Genomic DNA, 15,865 nt, shown 5'->3' with positions numbered 1-15,865 from the left:
TGTTTATTTCTTTGCCTGAGTGTGATGTTTATTTGTGGTCTGTTGTACTGTCCTTTGGTTGTATGTTTATTTCTTTGCCTGAGTGTGATGTTTATGTGTGGTCTGTTGTACTGTCCTTTAGTTGTATGTTTATTTCTTTGCCTGAGTGTGATGTTTATTTGTGGTCTGTTGTACTGGTCCGGGTACACAGTTATCGTCCTTTGATTTTCGTTGTCCACGAATATAGTCCCTAGTGTGGACAGTGTGTTACTTGTCGATTTTTTTTATACCCCTTCCGAATTTATTTCTCCATGTTTTATGACTCAAATAGTAAGTAGGGGGGTGAAATGACACTGTAAAAAAATTTGGGTCATGAATTTTAAAGTAAAGTAGTGATTTGGTCCAGCTGAAAAATGTTAAAAATTAGCACTTCGGAGGCTGTCAAAAGATTTGAAGACCCCCTCAGCATGAAATTGTCCATATTTTGAGTTAGAGCCGATGAAGTTTTCTATAATTTTGATATAATTTGTCCCAAAAGTAGTACAACACACTGTAAAAATATTATTGAGAAAGCGCAGGTGGGATTTTTTTAATTTTCATTTATTGTCTAAAAGAAATGCACTACGAAATAACTGTGTACTCGGACCTAAGAGGTGAAATCAGGAAATATAGAATCTGTACTTTGGCAACTTCCCTGAATGATTTGATGGTGTCAATTTATCAAATAGCATAAAACTAAAGGATTAAAACTTTTATTTGATAGAATTTCTGCAAAAATGACCAATTTTGGCATTTTATTGTCAAAATAAGCATTTCATAGCTTTTTCAATTTTGATGCATAAGTGGCATTCTGACTTTCTATCTGACAGGTTTTTATGTGTCAATATTTGTGTTTCTATGCTTCAATCCAGTTGTATTACTCATTTGTGAACTCTGAATCTACAGAAAAGAAGATTATCTCAGACAATATGTTCAAAATGTGTTGTATATATGGTCCTCGTCTAACGCCCTGTTTGGATCGAGTTAAATGTGAGGAGCTTGGAACATAAAAGTTGAAGTCCATTATAAAGACCTCACTAAATTTGTATAAAAAGCGCTTAACAATGTCTTTTGTACCTGTTTTATGTCACATAATATCTTTCTTTTCTTCTGTAGGATAGCAAGTGGTTCAAATATAAGCCTGTTGAGACTAAAATTGCATGCATGTTTTTCACTAAAAAGTGAAAAATCTTTGTATCAGACCATACTGTTTGCAAAAAAAGTTGAATGCAAGAGTCTTTTTGTGCTCAGATTTATTGTATCATGTCACCTGAGTATAGAAATGATAGAAAAGACACAAAATTTTATTTCATATAGCTTCAATATGCATTTTTAAATGTAAATATGTGATACGGCCTAAATTGACCCTAAATTATTTTCAGTCTTACTTGGCCTAAGACCCTTTTAAACTAATGTGATATGTTATTTGTAAGTTTTCTTTCCATTTAAAGTACATTAAATACATATGTAAGGATTATTTATAACCAAAAAGCTTTACAAATTTAAAATTGCTGGAAAATATTACATCTTCATGTAAGGCCCCCCTTCATTGGAAAACCTCCATTTTTAGCCACAGGCTCATATAAATTTGACTTTTTAATAATTATGATAAGTCTGATAAATCAAATGAGTACTCTATTGCTTTTAATACATAATATATTATATATTAAGGCATTTCAAAAGTATTTTTTTGCAATATTTAAATTTTTTAAGCCCCAAATGTTGATAGTTGAAAATTTTCAATTTTATCATCTAAATTTAACACTCAAAGTTGAATATAGAAGTAGTCATATTGTCTATAATATATATCCTATTGCCATGAAACTTTGTAAGCAGTCTTATAATTTAATAAGCTTTGGTCATACCAAGTTTCATTAAGATTGGTCAACTTTTTCTACCCTATTAGGTCCGGGTACACAGTTATCGTCCTTTGATTTTCGTTGTCCACGAATATAGTCCCTAGTGTGGACAGTGTGTTACTTGTCGATTTTTTTTATACCCCTTCCGAATTTATTTCTCCATGTTTTATGACTCAAATAGTAAGTAGGGGGGTGAAATGACACTGTAAAAAAATTTGGGTCATGAATTTTAAAGTAAAGTAGTGATTTGGTCCAGCTGAAAAATGTTAAAAATTAGCACTTCGGAGGCTGTCAAAAGATTTGAAGACCCCCTCAGCATGAAATTGTCCATATTTTGAGTTAGAGCCGATGAAGTTTTCTATAATTTTGATATAATTTGTCCCAAAAGTAGTACAACACACTGTAAAAATATTATTGAGAAAGCGCAGGTGGGATTTTTTTAATTTTCATTTATTGTCTAAAAGAAATGCACTACGAAATAACTGTGTACTCGGACCTACTGTCCTTTTGTTGTATGTTTATTTCTTTGCCGGAATGTGATGTTTATGTGTGGTCTGTTGTACTGTCCTTTTGTTGTATGTTTATTTCTTTGCCTGAGTGTGATGTTTATGTGTGGTCTGTTGTACTGTCCTTTGGTTGTATGTTTCTTTGCCTGAGTGTGATGTTTATGTGTGGTCTGTTGTACTGTCCTTTGGTTGTATGTTTATTTCTTCGCCTGAGTGTGATGTTTATGTGTGGTCTGTTGTACTGTCCTTTGGTGTTTATGTTTATTTCTTCGCCTGAGTGTGATGTTTATTTGTGGTCTGTTGTACTGTCCTTTGGTTGTATGTTTATTTCTTTGCCGGAGTGTGATGTTTATGTGTGGTCTGTTGTACTGTCCTTTTGTTGTATGTTTATTTCTTTGCCTGAGTGTGATGTTTATGTGTGGTCTGTTGTACTGTCCTTTGGTTGTATGTTTATTTCTTTGCCTGAGTGTGATGTTTATGTGTGGTCTGTTGTACTGTCCTTTAGTTGTATGTTTATTTCTTTGCCTGAGTGTGATGTTTATGTGTGGTCTGTTGTACTGTCCTTTGGTTGTATGTTTATTTCTTTGCCTGAGTGTGATGTTTATGTGTGGTCTGTTGTACTGTCCTTTAGTTGTATGTTTATTTCTTTGCCTGAGTGTGATGTTTATGTGTGGTCTGTTGTACTGTCCTTTGGTTGTATGTTTATTTCTTTCCCTGAGTGTGATGTTTATGTGTGGTCTGTTGTACTGTCCTTTGGTTGTATGTTTATTTCTCTGCCGGAGTGTGATGTTTATGTGTGGTCTGTTGTACTGTCCTGTGGTTGTATGTTTATTTCTTTGCCAGAGTGTGATGTTTATGTGAGGAAGTTGTACTGTCCTTTGGTTGTATGTTTATTTCTTTGCCGGAGTGTGATGTTTATGTGTGGTCTGTTGTACTGTCTTTGGTTGTATGTTTCTTTGCCTGAGTGTGATGTTTATGTGTGGTCTGTTGTACTGTCCTTTGGTTGTATGTTTATTTCTTTGCCTGAGTGTGATGTTTATGTGTGGTCTGTTGTACTTTCCTTTGGTTGTATGTTTATTTCTTTGCCCGAGTGTGATGTTTATGTGTGGTCTGTTGTACTGTCCTATATGATGTTAGAGATTCCTATTATTGCCTCAGCTATAAAAATCACAGAAATGGAGACATAAGGATGCAAATCCAGAGGCAGCGGTGGCGTTAACTATTTCTTTAAAACTATATATTTAAAAAGATAGAAGACCTGGATGCTTCATACCTTGCATACATCTAGATACCTTATAATATGAAGGTTATGTCACACATCCATTGTCCTTGGTCTCATTTTCATAGTTTTGCAATTATATATATATTTTTTTGTTACATGAATTTCTCATGTATTATGAATATTAGGCTAAGTTATCTTTATTTAATATATAATCACTATTTCACGGTTTACATGTCTGTTACACAGGGCTCACCTAAACTTGACCTTATTTCATGGGTCAGTGATTGAGGTTCAGTTTTCGTGGTCAAGTCTGTATCTCAGATACTACAAAAACTAGGTCAGCAATAGTGCATAGAATGATTGTATTGAGCTCATATCTGTTGCAGGTTTCGTATTATCATGAACTCATTTATGTGCATTGGTCAATGTTAAATTGCCAGACATCTCAGTGTGTACACTCCTGTACATTATGCAATTACATAACATAAGAACAGTTTTATTTGGCCACTACCACCATATAAAGTCGAAAAGCCTAAATCCTCTGTGTTATTTATTCCAGAACTATTGCTGTCATTACATAACTAACAAGAGCTTACATACCAATATGTCTCGCCTGACTCAATCAATGTCATATGACTCTTTACAAAATATTACAGTTTAATTTTTTTGTACGTAACTTGTATAGTTTAGAGAAATGATCACTGTAAATTTGCGGTTGAAGCAATTGGACATATAGAAGACAGACCTACAGTAGCATTTCAAACTGTTGGCCTGTCTTGCATATAAACTTAGTGAGGAGTAGATCAAATATACTGACAACTTTAATTACTACTTAACTATCTTACAACCAATTCATACACCAAATATTGTTCATCCATGTGTAGTCAATAAAAAAACAGCTCTTAACCTGACTAGAATGGATGAGAATGAAGTAAATATGATATGATATGTAGATGTATCAGGAGTGCTGTTCCTATTTTCTTTGTTTTCTTGAGTGACAGCTGTACCAAACTAACAGCTGAAGCAACCTTAGCTACAGTGAATCAGGAGTGCTGTTCCTATTTTTTTTGTTTTCTTGAGTGACAGTACCCAACTAACAGCTGAAGCAACCTTAGCTTCAGCTGTTGAAAAACAGCAGTAGCCAGTATTGTTTTTATTCTTCTTTTCAAATTATGTGCTGTTTTTGTTTCGTTGTTGAAGTTAGTTGTAATCCTGTTGGTCGCTGCATTGTTTATTGTTTTAGTTCTACGATGTTTGTCTAGATAGGAACAGGGGAGGTCTGTGAGCATGTAAAACTGGTTTCCACATTTTACTCCAACACAATCTGTACTAAAAAAAACAAGGTTATCTGGACAATGAGTTGTAAGTTGTTCATTAAAATAAGAAAATGTCTTATGGTTGCCAATGAGACACCTCTCCAACCGAGACCAAATTATGTTAAAGGTAAGCAACTATAGGTCATCGTACGGCCTTCGACATTAGGAAAAACCCATACCGCTTAACAAGCTATAAAGCGCCCCAAAATGACTAATTTAAAACAAACCAATATTTGTATGTCTATTTTTTCAGAGGAGTTGGTTGTTGATGTTGTCCTTTAATATTTGAGATAAATGTATTCAAAACTCCCTACAGTGAATCCATTTACCAATTAAAGTTGACCTGTCATGCAGAGGAAAATATCTTAACACAGGAATATTAGATCATGGTCAGGGGAAATCACTGACTGTTAATCATATTGCCTACTCTTAAAAGGACTTAGATAACTTAACATTGAACGTAGACAAAGCTAGAAAAGAAACTAAATACAATACAGTTCAACTCTTCCGCATATTAATGTGCTTGTCTCAAGTTGAGAACCTTGTCAGTGGTGGTCATATCTGAGTGTTCCCTGGAATTAGTTGTTGATGAAACTTTGATAGCATCCATCAAATTTACCAATTTGTCTAGACTGAGTTATTTTGACAGTGTGATATACATGTATATGGTATCACTAAAGGCAGTTGTCAATTGTTGAAGACTGTATCTTGATCTTTATATTTCTGTTTTGTGTTCAGTTGTTAGGTTACTGTCTTTTTTATGTTCTACTCCGCAGATACAGTACACTCATAGTGTTTATGTAGAACGCATATCAATAGACTTGCATATATTTCCGCTCCTAAAACATCTATGATACGAGCCCCTGCGATACACTTATTATTTTCAAATTTTGACTTGAATGCTGTGATGTCAGTATAATATCAATACTGGGTAAATGAATTATATGCAGATTACAAGAAAACACAAAGTAGATCAAAAACTTGTATTCATAGACACTTATTCAATAAATTACAATTTCACAGAATAACAGATTATTATACTATTTACAAGCACAACAATAACATTGTAAGCTTTAAGCTCTTAATTGACAATAATACACTGATTGATTGATTAGGCATGCTTTGCAGTGGCAAATATTTCAGGCCTATCCAGGATGATACAATAAAATGATGACTATAAAATTAATAACTTATTCATCAACAATCCAATCTATAACTTCAAAGATGTACCAAACTCAAATGAAAAATTTACTAAGCAAATCAATGTTTGTTTAAGCCAACTTTTAAATTGAGTTACTGGTATCTTCCTTTGTCCATAATTGTACAATGTAGGTAAAACAAGTAGATTCATAAGCTACAGGTACAATGTCTGCACTACTTTCTGCAAATTATATAATTTTGAATATAATATTTTTCATGACGAGAACATGTATTATTACATACATGTACATATACCATGATATACAAACAGATTGGTTTAGAAATTTATATTGGAGTATACATTATGCATGACATTGGCATGGATAGGATCTTAAGTAGGGCACCCTCATTGTACTATGTTGTTTACTAACAAAGATAGAGAGGAGGCCTTAAAATGGATATCCCTATCAAGCCAATGACAATAGGGTTTTGATCATCATTGCTCCATGTTTAAATCTCAACAAACATCTTAGTAAACAAATGAATAACTGAATATGCATTAATGTTCTGGCAAAAGGGAGACAACAAATTGTAAAATGACTGAATAAAAATCTTATATGAATTTCACTTAACTCTGTGAGGTATCACTTGTCAAAATACCTTTTAAACAATGAGGTGAAGAAATGACTTATACAGATACAGATCATTTTATTAACCAATTAAGGTACCCTATGAAGGGCAGACCAATTACAATGTAATTATTCATAACATAATAAACAAACTAAACAATAATGTAATAAGACAATAATGGTTCATTAGAATAAAAATTGTATTGATTGTATAAATAAACAGCTGCGCCATGAGCACATGATACACCCGTCGTCTTGTGTGTGAATTTTTATGCAACAAGCATAAATAGTTTCTGACATACGGCGCGACATGCGAAATCCCCTTTTTTTTTTTTTACAAAAAACTCAATATCTCTAAAATAAAATTTTTAATCAAAACCAAAAAGTAAACAGATCTTTAGATTAATATAACTAAGAAGTGTGTAAAATTTTAAGCAATAATCATAAATCGTTTTTGAGATACGGCGCGACATGTGAAAACCCTCCCTTTTAAAAAAAAAAAAAAAAACAATATCTCAAAAATAAAATTTTGAATCAAAACCAAAAAGAATACAGATCTTTAGATTAATATAACTAAGAAGTGTGTAAAATTTTAAGCAATAATCATAAATCGTTTTTGAGATACGGCGCGACATGTGAAAAATCCCTCCCCTTTTTTTACAAAATACTCAATACAATGTAACTCAAAAATAAAATTTTGAATCATCACCAAAAAGTATACAGATCTTAAGGTTAATATAACTAAGAAGTGTGTAAAGTTTTAAGCAATAATCATAAACTGTTTTTGAGATACGGGGCGACATGTGAAAAACCCCACCCCCTTTTTCAACAAAATACTCAATATCTCTAAAATAAAATTTTGAATCATCACCAAAAAGTATACAGATCTTAAGATTAATATAACTAAGAAGTGTGTAAAGTTTTAAGCAATAATCATAAATTGTTTTTGAGATACGGCGCAACATGTGAAAAAAAACACACACCTGTTTTAGTTACTAAGTCCCGTAACTCAAAAAGTTTTAATCTTATTTTCACCAAAAAGTATACAGATCGTTTGACCATCATAAGAAACAACTATGTTAAGTTTCATGAAATTTGGATAAGTCATTCTCAAGTTACGGTGCGACATGTTTACGCCAGACAGACAGACGGACGCCGGACATTTGTATACCATAATATGTCCCGTCAAAAAATTGACGGGCTATAAAAACTTTAAACTTATCACAAAAAAGAAAAGTCAACATTAATGTTTTTTTTTTTATTAAGGATATCTAACTAGATTTGGACAAAGAGAGACAACTCCATCATTCTTACATGTACATTTCAGATGTAGGTTTAATTTAGTAATGAATCCCGATTTGTACATGTATCAACAAAGAGCTGTTAATAGACCTATTTCAATGATTCAAACAAAACAAAATTTGCCACAGAAGGAAATCCAATGTTTTCTAATAACTTTTACTGACAAACGGTTAATATAATTTGCTTTATTAATTTGAAATTCCTGATCCAAAGACGTACAATTGTAATAAGAAAAACATCAGTAAATTTAAATTGCTTTAGTGCAATATCCTGTAAAGTTAAACCAAAATACATGTATACAGCAAAACAAAAGGATCGTATAGAACTTATTACATATATAATGTATTTCTCTAAGAATCTTGATGAATTGTTACTAATCTGCTAAGGCCTAACCAAACATGTGTTTCTGCTACCCAAACTGACCCTAATTTATAGTGACAAACCTAAAGATTTTTGAGTCATTCTTTAGTTCTTTAGTCAGACTGTTTCCTGTTTTAACAAGTTGACAACTTTTTGAAAAAAATTTTAAAAAATTATTTGCCTACCAACATTATACCAACTCTACCAGCATGACCAGAACATGTAATTGTTTTCAACATTTTACTGGAAACACATTAAATTTCCTGGGTCTAATTTTCATAGTTACTGATATATACAATTCTTTTTTAACTGAATTTTATTTTATTTTCCTGTTTTTCTTTCCTCCTAATAAGGTACTGATACACTAAATAAAGTACACAGTGAATTATGACTTCAAACAGATCTTCAAATTAACTTTGCAGGGGCTAACAGGATTTTTTTTTAATTCTCATATGTAAGCTGTATTTTATCTAGTTCGGGTAACACATAGGGACATGTCTTATCATGCTTCTGGAACATCAGATCCCTGTTTAACATGTTTAATACTGTATTTTGATAAAAGAGAACAGTTGTTATAAAACAATAGATGATACACAATGTACATTTGTTGTGTACATGATGTACATGTTTATTCTTAACAGGTCAAATAAATAGTTTGAATTCAAATAATTTGTAAATGAAAAATAATCGCTCTCTCTCTCTCAAAAAAAAAGATATTTACAAAAATAATTCAGCATACATTTTCTTCCAAAAAAATGGAACAAAATATGTAAATGATGATATCATGATGACAAACATAACAAAACAAACAATGGTTGTAAGCAAAACATTGCATTTGTGTATGGCACATACATTTTTTTGTAAATATACCATGTACAAAATGTACACAAGTACTAGTACAATCTATATCAAAGCTATACCATGTATACAATTAAGACAGAAAAATTAACAATTCAAAATTGGTTATACAAAAAATTAAAAAAATAATTTTGGTTACACAAAAAAATTAATTTACAGACATGACAGAACATAATTCTGGTTTTTAAATTAAGTTAAAAATCAAACAAATTTCACAATCAGAATTATAAAAATGCATACAAAATTAATAAAGTGAAATACATGTATTTACTAATAGAGTCTACAAGTAACAATATAAACAAATTTAAGTTAAAAAAGGTAATTATAAGTCAAAGCACAGCTGAAAAAACACACTGTTTATAATTTCCCCTCACCCATTTGCAAAAGCAGGATTATACATGTAAGTTCAATGAAATAAATCAAATGATAACATCAGTCCCTTTTTTATATCTATTTTAATTAATTTTAATCTTAATTCTTTTAATCAGATGGACTTATAAAATTTTGAGGTTGAATTGTCTGACCATCCATTTTGCAATGTTTCATTTGGAAAAATGTTTGTTTTTGAATAAATCAGGTACATTTTGTACATGCAAATGACATGTACAAATGTATGTCAAAATACACTTTGTTAAAATCTAGATAGTTTTAATTAATGCATAGCTATAAATTCTTCCAAAAAATCTGGCACTAAATCCTTGAATGGAAGCACATTTTTCTGAATACATCTTGCAGCAATGCACTTAAGAGAAATTTCACTGTTGTTCCTGATTATTGAACATGCAACATCAGTTAATGAGCATTCTAATGGTGTTTTCTTCTCAAGATTACACATATCTATGTGAGCACCATTCTTTATCAGACTAAGTATACACTGGTGTAGTGTTTCAGAATCATTGTGTCTGGCAATTATATGCAATGGAGTGTTTTTCTGACAGTCAACAACATTCGGACAAGCTCCACATTGCATGAAAAGTTCAGTCAACAGTCCATTTGGGAAAGATACTACCTCTTCAACATGAAAGTCATCAACCATGGTTGCAGAATCTACTGCCATATGAAGTGGAGTATATTTGTTTTCTAATAGAGGATTAAGTTTGATAAATTTGTAAGTCAAACCTTTGAGTTTTTCTAATTCTCCTTCTGAATGATCACAGTGAATAGCAATTACTAAAAGATATAAAGATGTGTGAATATTAATCTGAAATAATTCTTTTGCTGTAACATTTTCCACATCCAATTTTAACCTCTCTGAATCAAAAACAAGTTCATCTACAGCCTTTTCAAAAACCTGAGTCACAATAGCTATTGCTAATTTTTCCCCAACATGAATCATTTGTGAGAAAACTTGTGCAAATCTCAATAAATCTTTTGAAACAGAACTCTTATTCTTTTGACGCAATTTCAATGCATGAAACCACAACTCAATACATCGACTAAACCTAGCACTGTCAGCGTAGACTGCCCCACGATATATCAAAGCACTAGCAACTTCTGGATTGTCTTCCCCAAGGATTCTTTCTTTGACAGTTAGAGCTTGCATATGAATTGCATTACGTTGTCCCTTGATTTTCTGTAAATCTTCTAAAGTTTGACATTCCTTAACATTCTCATATGCTTGGACGGGTGGATGATACTCTTTATAAATAATGTTATTTGGATCACTGTATCGCACATGCATAGCTTCTTCAAAGTATTGGACAGCTTTGTTAAGGTCATATTCAATTTTGTCATTTGCATAAAAAGCTCCTAACAGTTCCAAAGCATCAATTTTATCTTTTTTAGTGCAACTAGGTAAGGAAACCATATAGTCAACAACCTCAAATTTCCCTGCCTCTGCAGCAACTAACAATGGAGTCATTTTATGATCATTTTCAATTTGTTTTGCCCTATAATTTATAAGTTCTTTCACGATATTGACATGACCACATTCAGCAGCAAAGTGCAAAGCTGTTGCACCACAGTGAGCAACAGTGTTTGGATTTCCCTTCTTTTCTAACAAATACTTCACTACTTCAATGTGACCCTTGTAGGACGCTATCATGAGACAGGTATTACTGTAAGTATTTGGAAGACTGATGTCTGCGTTATGTTGAACTAAGTACTTGACAATCTCTAATCTTCCATCAAAGCATGCAGCTCTTAAAGGTGTTGAATTCGTTTTAGTTGGGTGATTAACATCGGCACCGTTTTGGATCAGTAACTTAATAATTCCAAAATGACCTGCCCCTGCTGCACACCAGAGAGCTGTAGCTTTATCGATAGTGTAATTTTCAAATTTGACAGTGCCTGTTTGTTCTATATCTACATTAAAATTTGATAATAATATCGATACTACTTTTTCGGACCCATTTCTAGCCGCAATAATTAATGGAGTAGTTTTTTGTTCGTTTTCTTCAGTGACGTGATTAAGCACTTCGTGAATAATTGTTTTGTCTGAATTCCATAGCATGGCGAAAATACTGATAGCCATACCATCTCTCGCACAGGCATATACCTTTGCTTTCAAACTTTTGACTGCTTCTTCTGTTATATCATTTGACATCTTTCCTGTTGAAATTTTGTCATCGAATTTTTTGTTAGAAACTTTATGTGGAAAGGGAGAGAAGCGATCATTGCATGGTGATAACTGGTGGTGAAGGTAAATTATGTGTTTCAATTTCGAGCATGACTCTAAATACGACTTGTTCTGTTAATGGGATAGATTCTATACAAGAGATTCCAGGAAGAATGAAAAGAAGCTGGCATTCCGCTATATTGAAGATGTTCTCTCACTAAATTATTCAAATTTTGGTGACTATGGTGAAATATCCCATTATAACTGAAATGAAAGATAGCACACTTTTATTTAGTAATTGACCAGAGCGTCGGTTGAGAACTAAATTTTGCTACAGCGGTAATGATTTCAACTTTCCAATTGTGAACTTTCCATATCTATGTAGCTTAATTCCAGCAGCGCCTGTGAATAATGAAACTTACATGCTCGAAATAAATTTATTTAGTAATTGACCAGATCGTCGGTTGAGAACTAAATTTTGCTACAGCGGTAATGATTTCAACTTTCCAATTGTGAACTTTCCATATCTATGTAGCTTAATTCCAGCAGCGCCTGTGAATAATGAACTGAGTATATATTTCCCAGTTAAGTATGGTATTCAAGGGTATCTGGATGATTCGTTTCAACTCCGATTCGTACCAACCAATTCGTCCCAAGTTGTTTGGTCAATTCGTTCCAATTTTTTAAAGAACAGTGTTTACCATATAATCTATTCTATTAAAATAACTTTGTTACTTTTATTTTCAATGCTTTATGTGTATAAAATTTATATAAAATGTATATAAATATTTATTTAAAATCTATGTCTATGGTTTATACTGGGAATAATATCTTGACCGGCAGTTAAAATATTTATTTAGGTAAATATTTCATGGCAATTTAATATAAAAAATACTAACTAATTTTATTTTCAAAGAAATCATAATTTTATTATAATTGCATATCGTATTTTGATACTTTGCTCACAAAAGTTTCTTATGCATTCATCAAAAGATTAAATCCGTTCTCAGCTTGGGTCATAAATGCTTATAATTAATAATTAAAACCACACCAAGTGTAATTACTATGTTTTTCTAATATCCATCGTTACTACTCATTAGCAATTCAATATTTATATTTAGCATTGGTCATTTTGGTTGTGTTTGTTTTTCAATATATACAAGAAAATATATAATTGTTAAATATTGGTTGCATTTAATTCAGGACCAACCAAATATTGTTTACGATGTATATAAAATTATATGTATTGCTGCTTCTAATGGCAAAACAAATTAGGCATACAATGTAAGAGACCTTTTGTTTAGTTTAGGTTTGAATTATATATGGATTAACCAAGATTACATAATGAAATGATTATTTGACCTTATTAAATCTTGTATAAACCATCAATATTATCAAAGCTGGTATGCTAATATTAATGCTTGTGAAAAACTGTCTATCTATAAATGTTTTAAATTAGATTTTTTTGTATGGAGAATTATTTACAATATGATTTTAATACCAATATACTTACCAAACTACGTAGATGAAGCTTGAAATTATATTTAGTAACAGGTCGCTATGACAATATTCCTAGAGACAATCGTATTTGTAGATGTTGTAAAATGAATAATAATCGTAGCTACAAACCCGTCTTCTTTCCCTCGATTGTAATATCCCCTAAAGCGACTTACCGCCGTATTTATTATGTAATGTGCAACACGACGGGACCCGCTAATGGAACATGATATGCTTACTCTCCCAGAGAACATGAGATCGCCCCCGCTTTTAGTGGGTGCTCTGTATTTAGTTTTTTGTTCCCTGTTTAGTGTTTTGTAGACTGTTGTTTGTCTTTTTATTGTTTTTTTTGGGGGGAAGGGGGATGGGATGGCATTGTCTGTTTTTCTTCGACTTATGATTTTTAATTGTCTCCTTGGTATCAATTTCCTCTTTTATTAATAATTATTTTTCTATAATACACTAATATGCGGGGCAAATTATAATCATAAATAATGGAACATTCAACATGTTTGAAACAACCTGACGAAATTCTACAGATATATCAATTAGGCCAGTTTAAGGATATATGGTACAGCATAACTGAACGTGTATATCAAATTTGTGATTTAATTTGACTATGACAGCAACAACGAAAAAGAGGAGAGGATGATCCATTAGTTGGAACAGCCGAGTCTGTAATATTTCACGAGGCTACATGTAAATTTTGGAACAATATCTAATCATGTATAAGTCCCAGGCTATATGTAAAGAATGGGCGTTAAGTGATCCCACTTACATAGGATTACAATATTAACTTGTATGTGACGTAAACCTTTTCCGATTAAAAAGGTATTCAGTTAATGGTATCCGTTTTCAATTTCTTACAGTTTTACTTTTACTATTTTTATTATTACTAAACATAACTTTTAGAACAATATTTAAAATTGATGGAGAAGAGTCAACAAATAATTGGTACATTGTGTAGTTGTAATAAAATTATGTTCATCAACAAACTGAACTTGAATCACTCTGATGCAAACAAAACATTTTTTGAAACTAATATAATTAGTATGCTTGATTTCTTGATTGACAACACATTTGTTACGTTTTGAGGACGTTTTTTTCAACAAACAATCGGCATTCCCACGGGAACCAATTGTGCTCCTCTTCTTGACAACTTGTTCTCTTTTCTATATGAGACTGACTTCATACAGGAGCTTCTTAGGAAGAATTAAATGATGCTAGCCTTATCTTTTAACTTTATGTTCCGCTATATAGATGATCATACGTTCTCTCACTAAATAATTCAAAGTTTGGTGGAAATGTTGAACGCATCTATCCCATCGAACTTGAGATACACCAGATACAGTTAAGCCTGCCTCATATCTTGACTTACATCTAGAAATTGATAAGGAGGGTCGGCCAAGAACAAAAGAGATGATTTCAGCTTCCCAATAATTGTAAACATTCCGTTTTCATGTATAACATTCCAGCAGCGCCTGCATATGGAGTATAAATCTCCCAGTTCATACGATATTCCAGAGTTTGCATTTCCTATCACAATTTCATTGATAGAGGGTTGCTGGCTACAAGGAAACTATTTAACCAAGAGTTCGAAGTGGTAAAGTTGAAATCATCCCTTCGAAAATTTTACGGACGCCATCACGAGTTGGTTGACCGTTAGGGAATATCTGTTTCACACGACGACAGATATTTTCCAATTGTCGTAACCACAATCCCGTCCTCTTTTCCTCGTATATGACTTATCACTGGGTTTATACTTACATGAGCAACACGACGGGTGCCACATGAAGAGCAAGATACCCTTCCAGAGCAACTGAGATTTAATCGAGTTAGTGTTGCTCAGTCTTTAGTTTTTCTATGGTGTATTTTGTGTACTTTTGTGTGTCTATTCGTCCTTTTTGTTTTTTTTTTTTTGCATGGCATTGTCAGTTTGTTTTCGATTTATGAGATTGAATATTCCTTTGGTATCTTTCGCCTCTCTTTTAAATTATTCTTGAAAAGAAAAAAAAAAAAAACAGGACACGGTTTTCAGATATGGAAGAAAACAAAATTGATGCAAAAATTATTTTTCATGATAGACCATTTATAATTTATCCTATTGCTATCACGTCAGTACATATTATAAATTATATGTATTCAGTTAATAGTAATAGAAATGTAATAAAAATAACCAAAGTCCTCATCACCGCATCATGCGCACAGTTCCACATGTCAGTAAAATAAAAGAATAGATAATCAACAAATCGGGTTAAGTAAAATATAACAAAAGGATATGAGAGGTGCAACCAAATACGTCTCCATAATCATAATGTCTGTGTTTTTGATCGCTAGATGTCAGGCAACCAGTAACCGTGATTTTTGTGGCATATTTCCCAAAGCTTCTTAAGGGATACTAAGTAGCTTCATCGGTTGAATAATAACAGTCATTGACAATACTCAAAACATCGCACTTAACCTTACAGGTTTTGTCACAGTTCTAATCTGAATTCTACAGGAATTCAGTGGAAAGTTATATACCACACAGATTTTCACGATAACATAGTTTATAGATCAAACAAGTTTTGGAACGTCTTTTCAAATATTTATATTTGGCTA

General features: G+C 32.3%; 1 protein-coding gene across 1 annotated transcript; it reads right to left on the bottom strand.

Moving 5' to 3' along the window:
- Positions 1 to 5,890: 5,890 nt before the first annotated feature.
- Positions 5,891 to 11,795, bottom strand: LOC127734360 (protein fem-1 homolog B-like). The gene has a single exon (XM_052244197.1). The coding sequence runs from the start codon at positions 11,753 to 11,755 to the stop codon at positions 9,863 to 9,865; it is 1,893 nt and encodes a 630-aa protein (XP_052100157.1). The 5' UTR covers positions 11,756 to 11,795; the 3' UTR covers positions 5,891 to 9,862.
- Positions 11,796 to 15,865: the final 4,070 nt, after the last annotated feature.

This window comes from Mytilus californianus, unplaced genomic scaffold (assembly GCF_021869535.1).
Source record: "Mytilus californianus isolate M0D057914Y unplaced genomic scaffold, xbMytCali1.0.p SCAF_3, whole genome shotgun sequence".
Lineage (NCBI taxonomy): Eukaryota > Metazoa > Mollusca > Bivalvia > Mytilida > Mytilidae > Mytilus > Mytilus californianus.
This window is presented reverse-complemented; position numbering and strand designations above follow the sequence as displayed.

Excerpts from the sequence above, each read along its gene's own strand:
- LOC127734360 (XM_052244197.1), bottom strand. The coding sequence starts at position 11,755 with ATGTCAAATGATATAACAGAAGAAGCAGTCAAAAGTTTGAAAGCAAAG.